The 19,363-nt window shown below is 54.4% G+C and overlaps 2 protein-coding genes across 8 annotated transcripts; one reads left to right on the top strand and one right to left on the bottom strand.

The window, feature by feature from the left end:
* Positions 1-55: 55 nt before the first annotated feature.
* Positions 56-17,610, bottom strand: MYBL2 (MYB proto-oncogene like 2). 4 transcript variants are annotated; one of them, XM_040080192.2, is made up of 14 exons: positions 17,571-17,610; positions 12,726-12,819; positions 11,555-11,626; positions 11,081-11,173; positions 9,279-9,499; positions 8,968-9,124; positions 7,960-8,229; positions 6,372-6,758; positions 4,784-4,923; positions 4,414-4,513; positions 3,715-3,828; positions 3,080-3,196; positions 2,774-2,920; positions 56-789 (listed from the first exon to the last, which is right to left on the bottom strand). In XM_040080192.2, exons 3-14 carry the CDS (start codon positions 11,609-11,611, stop codon positions 661-663), a joined length of 1,932 nt encoding a protein of 643 aa, XP_039936126.1. In that variant the 5' UTR covers positions 11,612-11,626; positions 12,726-12,819; positions 17,571-17,610; the 3' UTR covers positions 56-660. The 4 variants fall into 4 exon arrangements, with proteins under 4 accessions (XP_039936126.1, XP_039936125.1, XP_039936123.1 ...); XM_040080191.1 differs by lacking the exon at positions 17,571-17,610 and adding an exon at positions 15,475-15,485; XM_040080189.1 differs by lacking the exon at positions 17,571-17,610 and adding an exon at positions 13,385-13,501.
* Positions 15,567-17,456, top strand: LOC120760199 (uncharacterized). Of its 4 annotated transcripts, none has more exons than XM_040080196.2 (2): positions 15,567-15,678; positions 16,374-17,456. In XM_040080196.2, exon 2 carries the CDS (start codon positions 16,395-16,397, stop codon positions 17,145-17,147), a length of 753 nt encoding a protein of 250 aa, XP_039936130.1. In that variant the 5' UTR covers positions 15,567-15,678; positions 16,374-16,394; the 3' UTR covers positions 17,148-17,456. The 4 variants fall into 4 exon arrangements, with proteins under 4 accessions (XP_039936130.1, XP_039936127.1, XP_039936128.1 ...); XM_040080193.2 differs by having other exon boundaries at positions 15,570-15,678; positions 16,345-17,456; XM_040080194.2 differs by having other exon boundaries at positions 15,574-15,678; positions 16,331-17,456.
* Positions 17,611-19,363: the final 1,753 nt, after the last annotated feature.

The raw sequence follows: 19,363 nt of genomic DNA, 5'->3' as shown, positions 1-19,363 counted from the left end.
AAACCAGCACTTGGCTGCCTTCCCTGTGTGTGAGGCAGAGGCAGAGCCCAAGGGATGTGAGCACCATCGTTTATTGGAAGAGGGAGCACAGTCACGGGGAGAGGCCCCGCTGGGGCCACGGCAGGGCAAAGCAGCCCCACGGGGAGCAAGGGGCTCAAGGCACAGGTCACCCCACAGCACCACGCCCTTCCTCCTCCTCCTCCAGCCCAGGGAGATGTTCCATCCCCTGGGGAAAGCCAGGAGGGAGACTCAAGGCATGCAGGAACCTTCACGAGGCCATTCCTGAGGTAGCAGAGCAGCAGCAGAATCCAGGGACGCTGTGAGGCCGGTCTCCAGCACCCGCTGCGCGTGCTGCTCCAAGGTGGAACACGGCTGCTGCTTCCACTTTTCCAGAATTCAGGTCTTGCAGAGAGAGGTCTTGCTGTCAAGCTCTCCAAGCCTCCCTCGTTTGCTTTTCCATATTGATCCCAAAGCTTGCATTCCACACACTAGCCAGCAGATAGCCCAATTTATTACAATGTAGATCTACCTGGGAACTGAAGGGAAAAAAAAAATCCACTCCCATAGACTAAGGCCTGGCAGAAGACATTTTTTCCTGTGGTTCCCCATCCACTCATTAAAAAAAGTTTAAAAAATAAAATTAGATAGCAGAACAATCCTTCATGATAAGATTAAGGTCCTTGACGTGTGACTCTGTTTCAAGGTGCCCAAAAACTGTCGAGCTTTCTCCTGCATGAAGAGTTGATCTTGGGTTCCACCACAGGCCACTGCTTTCCAAGCCCTGGTCATCTGCAGAGGGAAAAGATGTGTACAACACAGTCAAGGGACAGGACAAGCATCTCATCAACATCCTGTTCTAAAAGACTGCAAAAATAGACAAAAGTAGCACGGGAAATAGAACTTCAGAACCCATCTCACAGCCAGGAGGAACTCGCCCACCAGCGGCTACTCCTCACAGCTGAGGTGGGAATTTCTGGGGTTTAGGTTCAGCAGTTTCCCAGGTGAGTGCTTCATTTCAAGACAATCCACATGCCCTTTCAGGGTTTTCCCTTACTTGCCTCAAGACAAAAACTCCAAAGCACAAACCTATTAAAACTCGCTGCCCTGAAGAGATTCTAGAACAATAGAAGGAATTCAAGCACAGCTTTGGAGTTTATTGCCAGCCAGTTCAATTCTTACAGGAGCTGCTGGGCCCCAGGTCTGTTTTGATCAAATGCCATCCTTAACAACAATCTGATGCCTTAAGTTTCAACAGAGCACAAAAGAGGAGCCAAAACCCAGACGTGCTTCAGTCTCTGCATGCAGAAAGGGCACCCCGGAAGTGTTTCTGCACTCCAGGAAAGCCCCTGAGCATCCTCTGGTAAACAGGCAGGAGACAGGCAGTGCCCTGAACTGCAAATACCTGTTCACATGCACTGCAGGGAACCCGGGCTCCAGTGCTGGCCACAGCAGGAACAACCCATGCAGCCAGAGCAGCTTTGGGCCCACTGAGTCACAACCCAGAGCTGGATGAGTTTCCTTAATGAAGAACTGCCTCTGCCAGCAGCAGCAGAGCAGCACAATAAATCCCCAGAGCCCAGACAGCCCTGCTGGCTGTGGGCAGTGGGATTTCCCTGCACACCTGTACTCTGTCACCACACCAGCTGCCTCCCTGTCACCCCCGAGTCGCTCCCAAAGTTTATTTATACAGAGCTATTAGCTCTGGGAGCAATACCACCCTGCAAGGACAGGAGGAGAAATGGAAGCGTTTAAGAAAGGCTTATTTTGGGAAGGGGAAGGAATTACTCTGGCTGAGGGGTATTTATTTGTCAGAAGAAAGAGGTTTCACAAGACAGCTCTAATGCAGTGACAGATCCCTCCTCACTGCAGTTTTCTGAGGACAACACTGCACCTTCCTGGGATGGGAAAACACCGTCACAGGAGGCCCCAGCTGCAGTTTAACCCCCCAACAAGGACAGCACGTGTTTCCATCCCCACTGAAGCTACCAGAGACCTCAAGTGACTCTAGCCAAGCAAACGCCTACAAAATTGTGGTGCAAATCCCCCTGTCTGAGCTACACTGCCCAGCCAATAGGGACACCCCTCCATGAATGCATCCTGCCTGCAGGTGGTGCAGGCTGTACAGAGATCTGTTTATGCCCCAGAGGGCATCTGTAGGCTGCTGTGACTCCAGCACAACCCAGTTCCAACCGTGCAGAGCTGAGGAAGAGAGCTGCTGTAACAGCAGCAACCTCAGCACGAGGTACAAGGTGCCACACTGCCAGCTGGAGCTCTGCACTGCCACGGGGCAGGACAAAGCAGGATAAAGCCAGCCTATGCTGCCTAGGGCACACAGCCTTCCCCATAAGCCAGAAACATCCTAAAAAACACAAGGGTGGGAAATACTTTCCTGTTTAACCTTTATACAGCACTCCAGATTTGCTCTGCCCTGAGAACCAAAAAAGATGAGCTTGCTGCTATCCATTCAAGGAGTGCCCACTGGAAAAAGGAAGGTTTTACTTTACTGCCGAGCAGTCATCCAAATTCCTTGATGGGTGAGAAATCCCATGAGGAAATCCAGGGCCAAACACGCTGAGCAGGCCACAGCTGTGGCTTTGAGGAACATAAAATGACACCTCTGGCTCGGCATCTGCCAGCCTCGGTGTAAAGGCAGCCCTGACAGTGTAGGGATGCCTGTGCAGCAGCTCAGAACTCCATCCCTCACTCAGGGGACAAGGGCTGCACTGCCAGATGAACTCCTGCCTGGGAGAGCAGTGCCTGCTGCAGGGCTTACCGGTGCTGGTGGCCTGAAATGGCTCGGCATTTTCCTGTAGGACATCTTCTCTGGCTGCACTTGCACGAAGGCTCTGTTGAGCAAACCACTGTCATGCTTCCTGCTCGAGGAGGAGAGGTTCAGGGACCTTGACAGGAAATTCACAGGCTGCACCAGGAGAAAAAGCGTAAGGGAAGAAGAAATGCAGCCCTTCATCCACATTCACAAGCATTGCTCAAAGGCAGCTCCAGGCTGCCACTGCTGCTCTGCACGGTGTTCTCAGAGCAGAGCCAGCTCTGCCCCTGCTCTGAGCACACAACCCCTCACCTGGGTTCTTTTGAAACACACATTCTTGGGGAGGGCAGGCAGGTTTTGTGTCAGATCTTCATCCACAATATCCAGGGCCAGAGACTTCCTGACCTTCTTGATGGGACTCCTGCGCAGCTGGGGAACGTAGGAACACCAGTGTCAGCACGAACACACCCAGCAAAGAGCCACCCTGAGGGCCCAGGGGCACACCAAGGCCACGTCACCCCAGTTCTGCGTGGCACCAGCCCCTCAGGAGGAAGAGGTGCGCAGCCTTCCCCACCACAGGGCACAGCAGTTTCCAGTGCTCCTCTCCTGGCACCTCGAGCCACCAGTTTAGAGGAAGAGCTTTTAGTAGGAAGGGAAGGCCACCAGGAAACTGAGACTTTTCATGCAAGCCCACAGCCTTCTGGGAGCACAACTTGTCCCAGGTGCTCCAAGTGTGCCAACAAGCCCTGAGCTCAGCATAAACCAGGACACTCCTGGCAGTATTTTAAGCAGGCCTTAACCTCAGGCACCACTTGCTGATTAAAAGAGAGCAGCCACAGGGCTAAAAACATTTTGGCACCAATAGCAGGATGAATAAAACCATCAAAAACACTCCCTAAGAGCACAGGACAGCTTAGCAGCTGGTACTGGATGCACAGCCAGCTCACCCCTTGTTTCCTCCTCTGTTTCTCAGGCTTCACATCATCCTCTATGATGAGTTCGATGCCAGCTTCACTTCGGAGCACCTCCTTCAAGTCTTCTTCCAGGTGAGGAGTCTGGGGCTGGGGTGAAAGGGCAGAGAGAACACAAAGCAGTCAAATTATGCTGGGCAGGCTCACAAGCATTCCCCTCAAGGGACAATGGGGTCAGGAGAGCCCACAGCGGGAGGACAAACACAAAAACCTACTTGCTTCCCAGCTGGAAAAGATAGGACAAGCTTTTTGCTAGCCTGATGGATTTACAGGATCTGCAGGTGTGAGGGAATTATCAGCTGAACCCCAGTGTGCCATCATGAGACCAGTGTGAACACAAGGGCTGGGAGATCCAGCTCCTCAGGGAGGCCTAGGCAGATCACTGCCCTGCTCCTCAAGGTCATCAGCAGCCAAGCACTGCAGCCTGATTCAAGGGCAGCTTTGGGCATTTTTAGCTTGTTTACAGAGGAGCTGAAATTCCTGCAGCTCCTTACAATGAAATTAGCACTATAATAATGTTCCCTTCACCCTTCCCCTCTCAGCCTGGCACTACCAAAGTGCCCTTTGTTCTGGCACAGATAAGAGTTTGCTCACAGCCCTGCCCCAAGCTCACCCCACCCTTTGTCTCATTTGCATCCATCACCACCACAAGCCACAGCCCTGCCCAATAATTACCAGAGGTCTAATTGGTCCATATTTCTCCAGGGCATTTTTGAAAGGTGTGGGAGTGTGAGGGGTGTTGTCCACCACATATGTCTGATCTGGTGTGACAAACCTGGAAGCACAGTGGGAAAGACAAGGGATCAGACAGGCTGTAAACCACAAAAGGCCACAACCCACCCAGCAGCTGAGCTCAACACAGGTCACTTTGTGCCCCCATCAGCCTGGACGCTCGTTCCCTGCAGCTCAAAGAGCTGTTTTGAGAGGGAAAACACTGATTTAAGGAAATCCCCAGCCTGCCTTGCTTCTCTCTCAGTAATACCACAAGTACTGAGAGCTATGTCTGAACTGGACCAGACACCTGTGTGGAAAAGGGAGGACTCACGTTAAGTTCTTCTGGAGCAGAGGGGTCTTGTCCCTGTGCAGTGGGGTGGTGACAATCACCTTCTGGCTGCACACAGGCGTGGAGGTCAGGGAGGGGTTTTCCAGTTCTAGGGTATCCTGTTTGGTCCAAAAGTTCAAGAACTGCACAGCACAGGAAAGAAAAGTTGAAGACACTCTGTCTCAAGCAGCCCAGCATTGCATCACAAACCATTACTTTTTCCTCAACACGATGGAAACCCTGAAGAAGAAACAACCCTCCCAAACCAAGGTGGGTTACAGACTCACAGTTCTGTACATAGACACACACACAAAAGTTGCTATAAAGATTATTCACTTCCCATAAGGGATGAGCTGATACAACTATCACAGCTATCAACTACAGACTGGAAGAGAAGCCTCTCTTTGCACTGATAAATCCAGCCCATCCAGTCTATTCCAACCTCAGGTTGGCAAACATGAGGGAAGTCCGTGTAACACAAAGCATACAAGTTAACAGGTCTTGCACTGAGCTATCTTCAGCTTAAACTATGAGAAAACAACAAGCTGTGTTAGCTCTTCTAGGGCTTTTCTTCCCAACAGCCAGTAAGTGACAGCTCTGCTCCCATAAGGAGCCATGTTTGCACCCGAGAGCCTCTTGGAAGAGAAAAACTGTGTTTGTGACATTCATTGATGGCTGAAGCTCAGCTTGAGGCAGGGCTTCAAGGCATTTTGCCCTCTCAGACTCACTCCAGACATTCCTGCCTCTTACACCCTGCAGAGCTGTACATTATGGGTCCTGCTCTGATTTCTTCTTTGTGCTGGCCTTTCATTGAAGATCCACCCATATTTTGGACTCTCCTGTGGTGCCTCTCGCATCTTTTCTGCTGCAGAAACAGCAGAAATAAAGGCCTGGCAAGCACAGCTTGGGAGGGTCTGGACGATAGAGCTGCAGTGGGAACTGTGCTGGAGAATGCAGCAGCCTTTATTCTCAGTTATGGACACAACTCATCACTTCCACATGAGACACCCGTGGGTCTGACCAGCACGGTGCTCCAAGGTGGCATGTGCTGGAGACCACGTGTGTGGACACTGGGGGAGTCACAGCAAAGGCTGAAAGATCCTGAGCGCCTTTTGCAACAAAGACAAGGCCAGGAGCATTTTCATAGGCACAGCAAGATAGTTATGCACAAGGTGTTTGGTGCCCAGCCTGTCTGTGTGACTGAACTGCAAACAGACAGGGAAAGCAACTTCTCACTGGTGCCACTCTGCTGCCCACAGCTGGGGCAGCAATGCCCTGGGGACAGCAGCACCGTGCTCTCCATCACATCCTGGTGTGCAGATGGGGCTCCTTCCTCATGCTGGGCACGTGCCCTGCCCCTCACACAGGGTTGCTGGGCTTTCTTAAAACCACAGTCACTCCCAGATGGAGACACAGGCTGCTGCTCCCACAGGAAGGGCAGCGCTGAAGAGAAGCAGAGCCAGAAACCAGCTCTGAGCCTTGTTTTAGCACAGGAACAAGCTCTGCACGCTGGCACGGCCTCATTCAAGGCAGCAGGAGCACGGAGCTGGAGGAGCTGGTGGGAATACATGACATTAGGGCAAGAAGATACCTGAGATGGAGAGAAGGGCAGTGTCTTTACAGGGGTGCCCTTGGGTGTCATGCTGTTGCAGGAGTCCAGGAAGGACATGCTGGTGCTGGCGACGTTCTCCGTGACGGGCGAGAGGGAGATCTTCCTCTTCTTCTGCCTCTTCAGCACCGAGGGCGGGGTGCCAAACCTGCCCTCGGCGTGCGGGGAGATGGGGATGAGCTCTCCCTTGCTGCTCCTGCTCAGGTCGGAGATGGTGTGGCCGTCCAGGCGGTACTCGGTGACGCTGGGCAGCGCCGGGGCCGCCTCGCCGGGCGCTGCTCTGGCCGGGCTGGCGCTGCCGCTGCTGCCGCCGGCCGAGGGCTCCTCGGGCAGGTCAAACTGGCTCAGGTCACACCACCCATCTGGGTCCTGCACACAAGGGAAAGCGTCAGCAGAGACACAGGGTGGCAGCTGAGCAGGGTGGTGAACTGAGAGGTGAAGTAAGAGTGGGTGTGAGACAGCTTTGGAAGGAGCCTGGCCAGGGGCAGCTCAAGCACTGCTCTCCTCTGCCATAGGCACAGCTGGAGCCAGAGCAGGGATCTGACCCACCTGAAAGCTCCTGCTTGTGCATGGGGCAGGTTTTTCTATTTATGCAAGGCTGGTTTCCCTGTTAGGTTCAGTGCACAGCTGCACAAGCAGCTGCATCCCTTCAGAGAGGGGACAAAAAAACAGCTGGGGACAGGGACTGAACAAAGCAACTATCACCCAAGAGCAGCCCACAGTCTTGGGCACACCTGTAAAGCTGGGCATAGGACTGTGGTGTAATCTGCACAGCTAAGAGCAGATTAAAACTAACTAGAGCAGTTCAGAAATGAGCTGCTTCACAGCTCCAGCTCCACCCCAGCAACACCCCACAAGCAGGCCCCCAAGGGCCCAGCAGATGTGCTGCTCAGCCTCAGGCACACTGTCTCCCTGTACACAGACGAAGTGACTCCTTCATGCATTGAAGGGCCTCAGGCAGGCTGGGGGTTGCAGAGGCAACTTCCCTCTGATGGCAGCACAGTGTCCTGTTGATTTTAGCCAGCCTCCCTCCCTGCTGTGCCTCTGTCACCCAGGGGACCTCAGCACTCCTTGACTGGCTGAAAAGAACTAATTTCAGTGAATCTACCTCCACTGAAAGCAAATGGTGGCAATTACACAAGTGTGAAGGGGTCTGTCCTGCACAGCACTATGGGCTTGGCTCATTCCCAGTCTGTCCTGTCCTATCCCACCCCATGACAGGACAGTCAATGAGCATGGGCCTGAACCATTACAGAAAGGAGTGCCAGGGACACTCTGGCTGACAAAGAAGGGCTTGAAATCAAGTTTGCCAGCACTTACAGCCTCCCACACAGGCAGAGCCCATGCGCAAGGACAACCAGCTAGGAAAATCTACAAGCCCACAGCAATATGGCAGAGCTGGAAAGGTCTAATCCAGCCCTGGAAGAGAGACAGGGGGAAGCTGCAAAGCAATGCCAGACCCAGTCCTCCTCAGGGTGATGATCAAGGGGCTCCAGTAAGTTCACACAAACAAAAAGGGTGAGGCTCAGTCTCCCAACAGTTACTGGAGGAACAAGGGCCTGTTACTTACAGATTCAATCATGTCCAGAGCTTCACTGAAGGCTGGGGCACAGCCTGGATACAAAGAGTTGGCAGCTTCAACGACCCATTTGTACGGTGACTCGACCAATGAAGTGCCATCCTCGGGCACTGCATCATCTGGGGTCCCCTCCACATTCTGCTCTGCCACTCCTGCAGCCGGCAGCTCCAAGGGCAACTCCTGCACACCCGTCACTTCTTCATCACTGACATCTTCTTCCTTTATTTCAGAGATATCCACTGGCCAGTTTGGCAGGACGTTCTTGACACACACAACAAAGAAAGCCCAGATATCAGCAGAAAGCAAGGGAACAGTGCCAGGTCCTGGGGACAGAAAGCACCTGGACACTTTCAGCTTTGCTCACTCTCCTATCTGCCGCTGGGTTTGTTTCACATCCCCATTCTCCCTCACTGCTCTGTCCCATACACTACCTATGAAGGAGTCCATGCAACATAAAGAGCACAGGACTGTTCAATTCAAGATTTCACTTAACAGTGTCCCAAGAGAAAGTTATATATGCTGAGCATGTAGCACTAGTTCTGTTTCCTATTTACCAGGAGCCTGCCTTCAAAAACTACACACTTTGTTCATGAAAACAATCACTGGGTGTAGTTCTCTCTTTTTTAGCAGAAAGGAACACAGTATCTCTTCACCCTGCTCCCACACACACACTGTCTGGAGCAGCCTCCTTCTCCCACCAGCAACAGCAAAAATGAAGCCAAAAGTATATCTGGTCTCCAAGACAGACTTGATGCTAGGACTGGCAAGGTAACAGCTCTAGCAGACTGCTGTCCTCAGCCTGGATAACACACTCAGGCTCCCATAACACCTCCAGCTCCTGGAGGGAGATATCTGGGAGGCTGGGGAAGGCACAGACTGTCTGTGCAGACACCAGGCTGTGGAAAAGGCAGTGAGAGGCAGCAGAAGGGTAGATGAAGAGCTCCAGAATGCATTAGAAAGGCAGGGGACTGATCCAGCTGCCTGTTGCAAGTGCAGTACCTGGCTCTCAGCTGTAGTCTGACTTGGCTTCTCCTTGTTATCCACCTCCACGAGGAAGTACAGCGACTTGGACTCCTTGGTTTCATTGAGAAAACCTCCCGTGTCCACTTTCCGCTTGATGGTGGAGTTCCAGTGATTCTTCACAGCATTGTCGGTCCTGCAGAGAAAGCAGAAGGGAACAAAGCACCACTTAGAGCAGCTTTAAAGCAAGCTAGCAGCTCCAACACACTCCCCAGCCCCATCCCAAGAGCCTAACACACGGATCTGGGGCCACCCAGCAGGGAAGGCAGCAGCGAGCAAAGGGATCCTACCTCCCAGGCAGCAGCTTGGCAATCTCTGCCCAGCGATTCCCCAGGACCTTGTGGGCCTCGAATATGATGCGATCCTCCTCCTCTGTCCACGAGGACTTCTTCACCTCAGGGTTCAGGTGGTTGTGCCAGCGTTCCCGGCACTGCTTCCCTAACCGCCCTTTCAGGTGCTTGGCTATCAGGGTCCACTGTTTGGTGCCGTATTTTTTAACCAGTTCAATCACCTTTGGAGAGAGTGGGAGGGAAATAAGGAAATGGAATAAAGGAGGGGAAGGTCAGTACTCCAGGCTTTGCTCTACATCTCTCCGGGGACCAGGTAAGGGCAGACAAAGGAGGGTGGGTCCCTTTGGAGGAAAAGTTGGAGGGACCCAGCAGAGCTCTCAGGTGTTCCAACGCTCCTGAGAGCAATGATTCAGCCCAATTTCTGTAAGAGACTGTTTCCATGCAGACATTTTGCCACAGGGTACCTGCAAATGCAATGATCCCTCACAGAACATGGGGTGGAGACTGACAGGTGCCCAGATGTAGAAGCACATTCCCATTCCTGAGCAAGGACCAAGTCCCACCTGCTCCAAGGCTCCTCTGCCTTCCCTACTTCCAAGGACCTGGCTGTGTGACAGCTGTCCCCATCAGCTCTGCACAGGCCTGCTGCCCCCTTTAACAGTGATACACTCAGGACAGACAGGGCTGCAGCTCCACACCCTAACAGCACCAAGGCACACAGGGAGACACCCAAATTCACTTCAGAAGCATCCACTTTGTCTCTTACCCTCCACCCAGGGCTTTGCCACTCCTGCCAGAGCCCCAGTATGAATGCTTCTGGGCACTGAATCCATTCTAGGCTCCTACAACATCCAGGGCACAGTCAGGAAACAATCTACTTCCTGCAATGTTCGACCCACCAAAACCCTGGCTGAAGAGTTCTCAAAAAACATTTCTACCCTGGCCAGCTGTGCTGAGCTGAAAGGTGCAGGTAGAAGTGATGCTCATGTAACAAATGGCCCTGCTGCAGACTCTTGCCTTTCAAAGAGAAAAATGGACCAAAGATGCCAAGGTGAGGCCAAGGAGCTGGCCCAAGCAATGAGGAGAGAGCTGGGCTGAAGCCTAGCCTGGCAGAGTCAGAACAATGCAAAGGGAAGGGGAAAGCAGGCAACAACTGTCCTGCTGTAAGAACAGGGAACAACATCAGGAGAAGCTTCCTTTGGGCTATGACAAAACGTATTGGGACCAGAAGGGAAAGAATTCAGGGATCAGGAGTGTTACAGAGAATCTGCTAAATTAGGATGTTCTGTATCAGAAAGCCTTGGTAAAATTCGTCTTTCAACTTTTCTTAAATACATTAAAATGACAAGCCTGTCTGAGCCAGCCCCTCTCAGCTGACTCTGGAATCAGCAGAGAGACAGACTCACAGGAGCCATGATTCACCCAGCTAGGCTCAGACATCCACTCCAGCCTGCCTACTGTGGCATAGGAAATGCCAGTTTTATTTTCTCTTAGATCCAACCTGGCCAGGCCAGGTGGAGACCTGCCAGCAGGCAGATGAATTAATTCCCTTTTCAGCTTTCTCTTTTGGCAGCCTACTGTAGCAGCACTGTGTGAAAGGGAGAAGGTGTTTACCTGGAGAGGCCTAGATCACATCACAGACCATGGCTGCCCAGGGCAGGGCAGACAGAGCTGCTCTCACACGTATCCACCATGGGGAACCATTACACACAGCTGACAACACCTGAGGATGGGTCTGTCATCTCCACCCTCTCTGCAGACAGAGACAGTCCAACACTCTGATCCTCTCAGCCCTGACTTACCTTTTGATCCTCCTCTTTGGTCCACGGACCCTTAACCAGGTCTGGATTCAACACCCTCAGCCACCGGTACTGACACTGCTGGTCACTGCGGTTCTGGGAAGAGGAATGGCAACAGCCTTGTGTTAGACCAGAGGCTCCAGAGGCCAGAAAGTCCCAAAAGTGACAGCAGTCCCCATACACACAGGCTGCCCCACAGAAAACCTGCAGAAGCACATAGAGAATACAAATGGAGGTCCTGGGCCCAGGGCATTGGACACAGGGACAGGAACCTCAGTTTCTCACCCCAGTTCCAACAGACTCACCCTGGAAATCCCCCTATGCAAGAAGTTGTCCCCGCCCTGAAGCAGCTCCATTTCACAGCTTGGAGCTACGAAGTCAGAACAGAGTCCCACTGCACAGGCACAGGGAACCAACACAAGGAAAAGCAGCAACATGCAAAGGTTGGGATTCCCAGCTGGGCACAGGGTCACTCACAGGAAAGTGGCTGGCCAGGAACTTCCAGTCATTCTGCCCATAATGGCTCACTAACATCTTCAGCTGCTCATCCTGCAAGGGACAAAAACATCCACTTCCAGATACACTGAGGCAACACACACCACAGGGCTGATGATACTAAAAGAACAAGTCAGATATTTTGAACTGTAAAGGTTTTGTTGGCATTGTGTGTTCAGGGGAGGGAGGCAGCTCACACCAGTGTTTAGCAGCTCCCCAGTGCATGGAACCCAACTAGAACAGACTGGTTCTGAGCTCTGTACTAGGGCAAGCTCATACATTAAGTATGAAACAAGAGCTCAGCTCTGCTCATCTACAGTCAGATTCAAACCCTATGGCCAAGGGCCTGCTTATCCAGCCCCAGAACACTCCTGACCAGACAGTCCATCTCCCAGCTCAGCCACTCGTTTGCCTGGCCAGGAAAGCTGACTGATTGAAGTGTATCACCACCTGCCTGGTGCTCCTCTGTCTCTCAGTGCTAAAGAGTTCTACAGCATCTTTTTTGTGATCCCTGCTATAGCCTGGGTCTGCAAACTCTTACAGCTCACAGAAAGGCTGTTAGAGACATGCTTGACTGTGAGCCCTGGATAGTTCAATAACGAAGTTATTTCCTGCCCAACATGAGCCCGAGGCTTTGAACCCTCCAGAGAGACCACCTTACTTGGTGTTCTGATCCCAGCTATAGTTTTCACACAACACAAAACTGATAGTGAAACTGGGAGGAATGGAAGAGAATATCCCAGTTAATTTCAGGCTCTTAGCCAGGATGACTAAGCCATGATCCCAAGTGTCAGTATTCCCTGCTTTGGCTCCAGAAAAATGAGTACATTTCCACTGCACGTTTCAGCTTGTTGGAAGCCTCATCTGGACCCCTCTGTGCCCACAGGAGTGCTGCAAGCAGTGGTGTTCCACTCAGTACTCACAGGTTTAAGCTCTTGATTCCAGGCTACACTTCAAACTCCCCTGAACCTCTGAGCCTCATTCAGGCCTGCGCTCAATACAAAATACACAGTACTCTCCAGCAGCAATAGAGGAGGAGGTGAGATCCTGGCTGGCAGGTGAGGACCAGGGTGGAGTTACCCAAGTCCAGGGTGCCATGTCAGAGGCACCACCTCAGAGCATGTCTCTCAGCAAATTTTAGGCTCTCACTCACCTCTTCTGGTGTCCACTTGACTTTGCACCTGCCATCCCGCTGCTCCGGCACATCCAAATCGGTATCCTGGTAATGCAGCTCATCCTGATCCTCACTAGGGGGAAATAAAGGAAAATTATAATTTCTACCCGATAAAAATGCGGGAGAGGAGGCAACCTCCACCATACAGAGCAGAACTCCAGATCTCTCCCCTCCAGCACCGAGCCCCAACCTCACCAACATCCACCCACACACCCTAGAGTGAAAGGAGATCCTCATCTTTAGGCTCCAGCACCTGCCCGCAAGTTTTATTCTGCCCAGAGCAGGGGAAAGCGCGTTTCTTTCCACTTCTGCCCCTCGGGTGGACTTTGCATCTGGGCACCGGCACCATTTCCCCGGTACGGCTCAGCAGCTCCGGGAGCGCTGGCGCAGAGGGGCGCGGGGAGCGGTGCGGGGGAGCGGCTCCCGCTCAGCCCCCGCTCCGAGCGGGCAGAGCCGGGCGCGGGCCGAGCCGGGGGATGCCGCAGCGCGGGTACCGCGGGGCCGCCGCCCTGCGTCCCGCACCCCGCTGTCCGGCCGGCGAGCGGGAACGGGACAGCCGGGAGGAGCCTCCCGCGCTCGGGAGCGGGCACGGGGAGCGCGGGCAGGGGGAGCCCCGGCACGGCGGGGCCGGCACTCACCCGCGGGCGCGGCGAGCCATGGCGGGCCGGGCCGGGCCGGGCCGGGCTGAGGGCGGGCGCGGGTCCGGAGCAGCGGCGCTGGCGGCGCTTTCCTATCTCGCGCCAACGGCGCCCCCCCGCGCGGGGCCGGGCCGCGCATGCGCACCGCGCCTCCCGCCCGCACAAAGGCGCGCGCGGGAGGGCGCCCGCCCGTTCCGCCCCGCCCCCGGCACCCTCAGGGAGCCCGCACCGAGCCGGGACAGCGCATCCAGCAGGGACACCCGCATCCTGCCCTGCACCCACCCCGGGACACCCGCATCCTGCCCTGCAACAACCCCGGGACACCGCATCCAGCGGGGACACCCGCATCCTGCCCTGCACCCACCCCGGGACACCCGCATCCATCCATTCACCCACCCCGGAACACCGCATCCAGCAGAGACACCCGCATCCTGCCCTGCATCAACCCCGGGACACCCGCATCCATCCATTCACCCACCCCGGAACACCGCATCCAGCAGAGACACCTGCATCCTGCCCTGCACCCACCCCGGGACACCCGCATCCATCCATTCACCCACCCCGGAACACCGCATCCAGCGGGGACACCTGCATCCTGCCCTGCACCCACCCCGGGACACCCGCATCCATCCATTCACCCACCCCGGAACACCACATCCAGCAGAGACACCCGCATCCTGCCCTGCACCCACCCCGGGACACCCGCATCCTGCCCTGCACCCACCCCGGGACACCCACATCCTGCCTTGCACCCACCCCGGGACATCCGCATCCTGCCCTGCATCAACCCCGGGACACCCGCATCCATCCATTCACCCACCCCGGAACACCGCATCCAGCGGGGACACCCGCATCCTGCCCTGCACCCATCCCGGGACACCCGCATCCATCCATTCACCCACCCCGGAACACCGCATCCAGCAGAGACACCCGCATCCTGCCCTGCACCCACCCCGGGACACCAGCATCCTGCCCTACATCAACCCTGGGACACCCGCATCCAGCAGGGACACCCGCATCCAGCCATTCACCCACCCCGAAACATCCGCATCCAGCCATTCACCCACCCCGGGACACCTGCATCCTGCCCTGCACCAACCCCGGGACAACCACATCCAGCAGAGACACCCGTATCCTGCCCTACACCAATCCCGGGACACCCGCATCCATCCATTCACCCACCCCGGGATACCCACATCTAGCTGGGATACCTGCATCCAGCCCTACACCAACCCGGGACATCCGCATCCAGCCCTACACCAACCTGGGACACCCACATCCAGCAGGGACATCCGCACCCAGCCCAGGACACCCGCATCCATCCATTCACCCACCCCGGAACACCCACATCCAGCCCTACACCCACCCCGGGAGTTCCAAGATTCCCCACATCAAACACAGCACCCTATCCGGGACCCCCGAGACCCACCTCATCAATCCGAACCCCCGCCGGCAACCTCCTCATCCACCCCCAAACCGACCTGGGACCGCCAGGTTCCTCCCCATCCAGCCCCGCACTGACCCCAGGATCCTCCCCAGCCAGCCCTGTCCCGACCCCAAACCACTGGGTTCCCCCATACTGACTCAGAACACCCCCTCACCTACCTGCATTGACCCATAACTCGTTTCCATCCTCTGCACCTCTGCATCCACCTCCACATGGACCTGAGATTCCCAGGACCCCCACACCCACCTGAAAACATTCATCCCCCCTGACCCAGGACCCCCCATTTCCACCTTCAGGACTCCCTACGCTGACCTGAGACCCTCATCCCAGCTGCAGCAGCCCCAGGCACAGGGCAGGAACATCATGCATGAATCACAGAACATTCCAGGCTGGAAGGGACCCCCAAAGATCTTCACAATCCAACTCCTGGCCCTGCCCAGGACAGCCATAACAATGCAAGTTGTCTTGTGCCTGAGAGCATTGCCCAAATATTCCAACATATACCATCTATACCGTGAATGCAGGGCCTGTATAGTTAGATATTCTAACCAAGAGCTCACAAAAAGTGAGGCAAGACTCAAAGGAAAGTGTCAACTTACTAAGGATCCACTGACAGGACAAACACAAACCAGATTTTACAGACCTCAGAGTACCTCCATCAGTTAACCATGGCCCACCCTCCCTGCCCCTGTGCTTAAAAAGAGGCAAGCAGAAACTCCTCCCTCCCCCAAACTAGCTTAATTAGGAAATCAGCCTGTTAATTGATTACCAGAACTATAAAAGTGCTGTAAGTAATGCTAGTAGAAGAGGGTCAGGAACATTGAAGGGTCTTTTCAGGGGGCTGAAGGTAAGTAGAGCTATTCTGTTATTCATTGCTTTATTTGTTATGTGCTAGAGAAGAGGGTTTTGGTCTCTTAAGGAAGCCTTTCCTTCTAGACTGACCAAAGAGCCCTTTTACAGTACATTCAGGAGTAATTTATTGCTGTTTAACATGCATTCAGAGCAAAGGTGAGTTTGGAGTATACTCATCCCCTTCCCTGGCCTAGCCCAGTCCCTCAGGAAGGAGCTGCAAGTCAGCTCCTGGCTGAGCTGGTGATGAGAGCTATCATACATGGGGCTAAAAGTAAGATAAGACCTGCCCCTCAATCGCTCCCATCATAGCCAGAGCCCGGTTTTGGTGCCTCCTTCTCAAAGGGACTTAATTCTAGCAGGGGTTAGTGGCCCTCTGAATTCAGGTGTGAGAATAAAATGCCTCTATCCCCTGTGCAAAGCTAAGAGTAGTGATATGCAGACTGAGGTCAAATAAATACAACTCCAGGGAGACTCTACAATGACCTCTGAGCAACAGCTAGTAGGCTGTGGTGGAACTCTTTTACTCTAAGACAGTGACAGGCTGGATGCCCTCCTGTGTGTCCTTGACCCTGCTCAGCTTCTTGCAAGACTGAGACAGGAGTGGTCCTGCTACTCTAAGTCTGTAATCCACTGGTGAGCAGTAACAGGTTTATCCTGACAGGGTCATCCTGATCTCTCTCCGTAAGCCAGAGAGCTGTTGGATTCTGCACCATGCTGTCTACCCAGAGGCACAGTACCAGCATTCTGACCAGAAAGGAAATCCTAGAAAACGGGTTCTTGGCCAGCTCCTCCAGCCACAGTCATTCTTCTCCTGTTCTGAGTTATTACACGGACTCTAGCAGTGCTTTCAAACCTGACACCTGGGAGCTTCCCGTGGACTTGGACAACACAGCAAGTGGCAGTCCCGTGTGTGTTGCCAAGCAGGCCGAGTCTCTGAGCAGCTGTGTGAAGACTGAGCTGCACAGCCTGACCCAGGGCATCTCTGACCTCAGTCTTGTCTGCTGCTGCAAGGCCCACCGTGGCCAGGCCACCTTTGAGCTGTCTGGGTTGCCCTGTGAGCACCCCAGCAGAGATGACTGCCTGATGAATGTGGCATCACAGAACACCTCAACACCTTGCAAGAAAGACAAGAACCCCAAACCTCTGGAGAGCCTGCTCTTCAAGAGCTCTGAGCTGGTTGGAGACACCTCAGCCCTCGGGAATGTGCCAGTACCCGGGTGGGATATCTCAGCCATAAAATCCTTTATGGATACCAGCATGTCCCTCGATGTCAGCACTGAGGAGTTACGGTTACTGGGATACCCCAAGCCAGACACATCATCCCTGGAGGCCCCCGTGGTGATTCCTCTGGCTTGGCCTGGTGCCTTCAAGAAGCACCCCATGCTGATCCACATGTCTGCCGCGCAGGAGACCCGGCCGAGTGACCCTGACGCTGTCCCTGTGTTTCTGCACCAGGCTCTGTGATGCTGCTGCCCTGGCTCCAGCCGGAGCTGCTGGCTGCCTGCCCCTCCTGCGAGGAGCAGGGATCCACGCGGATGGCAGTGATGGCAGCAGCTGGTGACAAGTTAATCTGCCCACATGGGGTGGCCCAGTCGCCACTGGTGATGGGGGACATTTGAGCTGGTGACGGCACCCCCGAGAGCCGCAGCCTTGCTGGCTCCTCCTCCTCCCCGATCCCTCTCTTTTGTATTAGCACAATAAAGCTGTAAATGTCTCTCTGGTGGTGGTTTCTGACTCCCGCCGCCCTCCCGGCCTGAAGCTGAGCCCCCTGAACTCGCAGGGCCGGCCTGCGGTCCAACCTCACAGGGCGCAGCCCGCTCCGGCACTGCCCGGGGCGGGATCCCCCGAGGCGGCCGTGCCCCGGCGCCCCCCGCCCGCCCCCGTTACCTGGCAGAGGGCTCGGGGCGGGTCCCGGCGGAGAAGGGGCAGCGGGACGCGGCCGCAGGCGCGGGGCCATGGCTGCGGGGCCGGCGCTGCCCGCCGGGAGCGCGGGCGGAGGCGCGCCCGGAGCTGCGGATCCCTCTCCTGGCGCCCCGGGAAAGCACAGCCGGGGAGCGGCACAGCCGGGGCTGCGGATCCTTCTCCTGGCGCCCCGGGAAAGCACAGCCTGGCAGCGGGGAGCGGCACCCCCGGGGCTCCGGATCCCTCTCCTGGCGCCCCGGGAAAGCACAGCCTGGCAGCGGGGAGCGGCACCCCCGGGGCTCCGGATCCCTCTCCTGGCGCCCCGGGAAAGCACAGCCTGGCAGCGGGGAGCGGCACCCCCGGGCCGCCACCCGCCCGCCACATGCGCGGTGTCACCGCTCGTCCCCGCCGCGCAGGGGAGATCTCCTCCGGCACATCCAACCCCTGCTCCGAGGGAAGGAAAAGAGCCCAGATCATCGCACCTACCCACTCGGGATTGTTAGATATCCTGATTTTCCTCTCCTGTCTCTGCTTACAGCAAAGAAAGGGAGGAGGACATGTTAAAAACGCTTTTCAGGATGTTCATGGCTTGCTGAATAACCATCGTACTGTCCCCCTCTTCTTTTAGGAGCAGATTAAGGGGTCATGTCGTGTGAGAAGACAGAGACAAAAAGGGAAAGCAGCAAGTGTTGCTTGTAACCAGCTTCTGTGAATCACAGCAATAATTTCATTAGTGTACAAACTCCCTCACTAGCTGCACGCCTGACATGCCCCTGGCCTCGCCTCACCTACTTGTACTTCCTGGAAATTCCATCAGTCAGGCATACATTTTACATGTATCACACTCCCATGGCTAAAGTGGTTCTGGTTACAAAGTAAGTTTAAATACTTCCAGAGGGCCAGCGGGACTACTTTGAAAGAGAGATGCGAGCTACATGTATTCTACACTAGGGAAAAAAAAAAAAAAAAAAAAAATCCAGTGGAAAAAAAATGTTCTTCAGCTGTCAGAGAGACCTCAGAGCCACCCAGAAAACAGGGAGCTGCTTGTATTCCCTGGCTGCCCACATGGCTTTGTTCTAAAGCGTGTTACAACATCAGGAACAGGTGACAAAACAACTCCGAAACAGGGCTGGGAAACAGAAAGTTATTTACAGTTTGAAGTATAAACACCCCAGAAGAGCACAAACCAGAGCTATAATTAGCAAGAGGAGCACTCGGTTCAGCTGCAGTCCGTGCTGGCTGACTGATCAGTATTGATACTGCACAGGAGATGAGATTAAGCTTGTTGTGTAAATCCGTAGCTGGAATGTACAAAGTGCTCTGGGTGACAAACACAACCACAGCCTTAAAGGAAAAACAGAGGAAGAAATGAAAACATTGCAACGTGCTGCTGCGAAAATGGAATGGCTGCAGTGGAGGAAGAGGTACAACCACCTCTGCTAATGTTGTATTAGCACACCTCAACTGGGCAGGACCTTGGCAGGGGCTTTGGGGCATCTCCTGTAGAAAAACCTGTGCCAAGATGCCACGTGAAGCACGAAGAAATGTAAAATAAAATGATAATTTGGGGGGATAAAAATATAAACAGATTTTTTGCAAAAAGCAGCTCTGAATTTAAAAACCCTGGCAAAGTAAAGCACAGAAGTCATGGAAGGCCTGAGTGGGGGAAGAATTTAACAAATTGAGTGTCAGACTGACAGCCAAAAAAGGCTTTATAATGCAATTTCACTAGGTTAATATAAAAAAAACAGTCCTTGCAACAGAGGTGTAGTGTTGAT

This window comes from Hirundo rustica, chromosome 16 (assembly GCF_015227805.2).
Source record: "Hirundo rustica isolate bHirRus1 chromosome 16, bHirRus1.pri.v3, whole genome shotgun sequence".
NCBI lineage: Eukaryota > Metazoa > Chordata > Aves > Passeriformes > Hirundinidae > Hirundo > Hirundo rustica.
This window is presented reverse-complemented; position numbering and strand designations above follow the sequence as displayed.

Coding starts and splice junctions, on each gene's coding strand:
- LOC120760199 (XM_040080196.2), top strand. CDS start 16,395: ATGCTGTCTACCCAGAGGCACAGTACCAGCATTCTGACCAGAAAGGAA.
- MYBL2 (XM_040080189.1), bottom strand. CDS start 13,404: ATGGCTCGCCGCGCCCGCGG. Junction 4,924..6,371: donor TGCCCTTCTCTCCATCTCAG/GTATCTTCTTGC, acceptor TGTGCTGTGCAG/TTCTTGAACTTTTGGACCAA. Junction 4,514..4,783: donor CTGCTCCAGAAGAACTTAAC/GTGAGTCCTCCC, acceptor CTGTGCTTCCAG/GTTTGTCACACCAGATCAGA.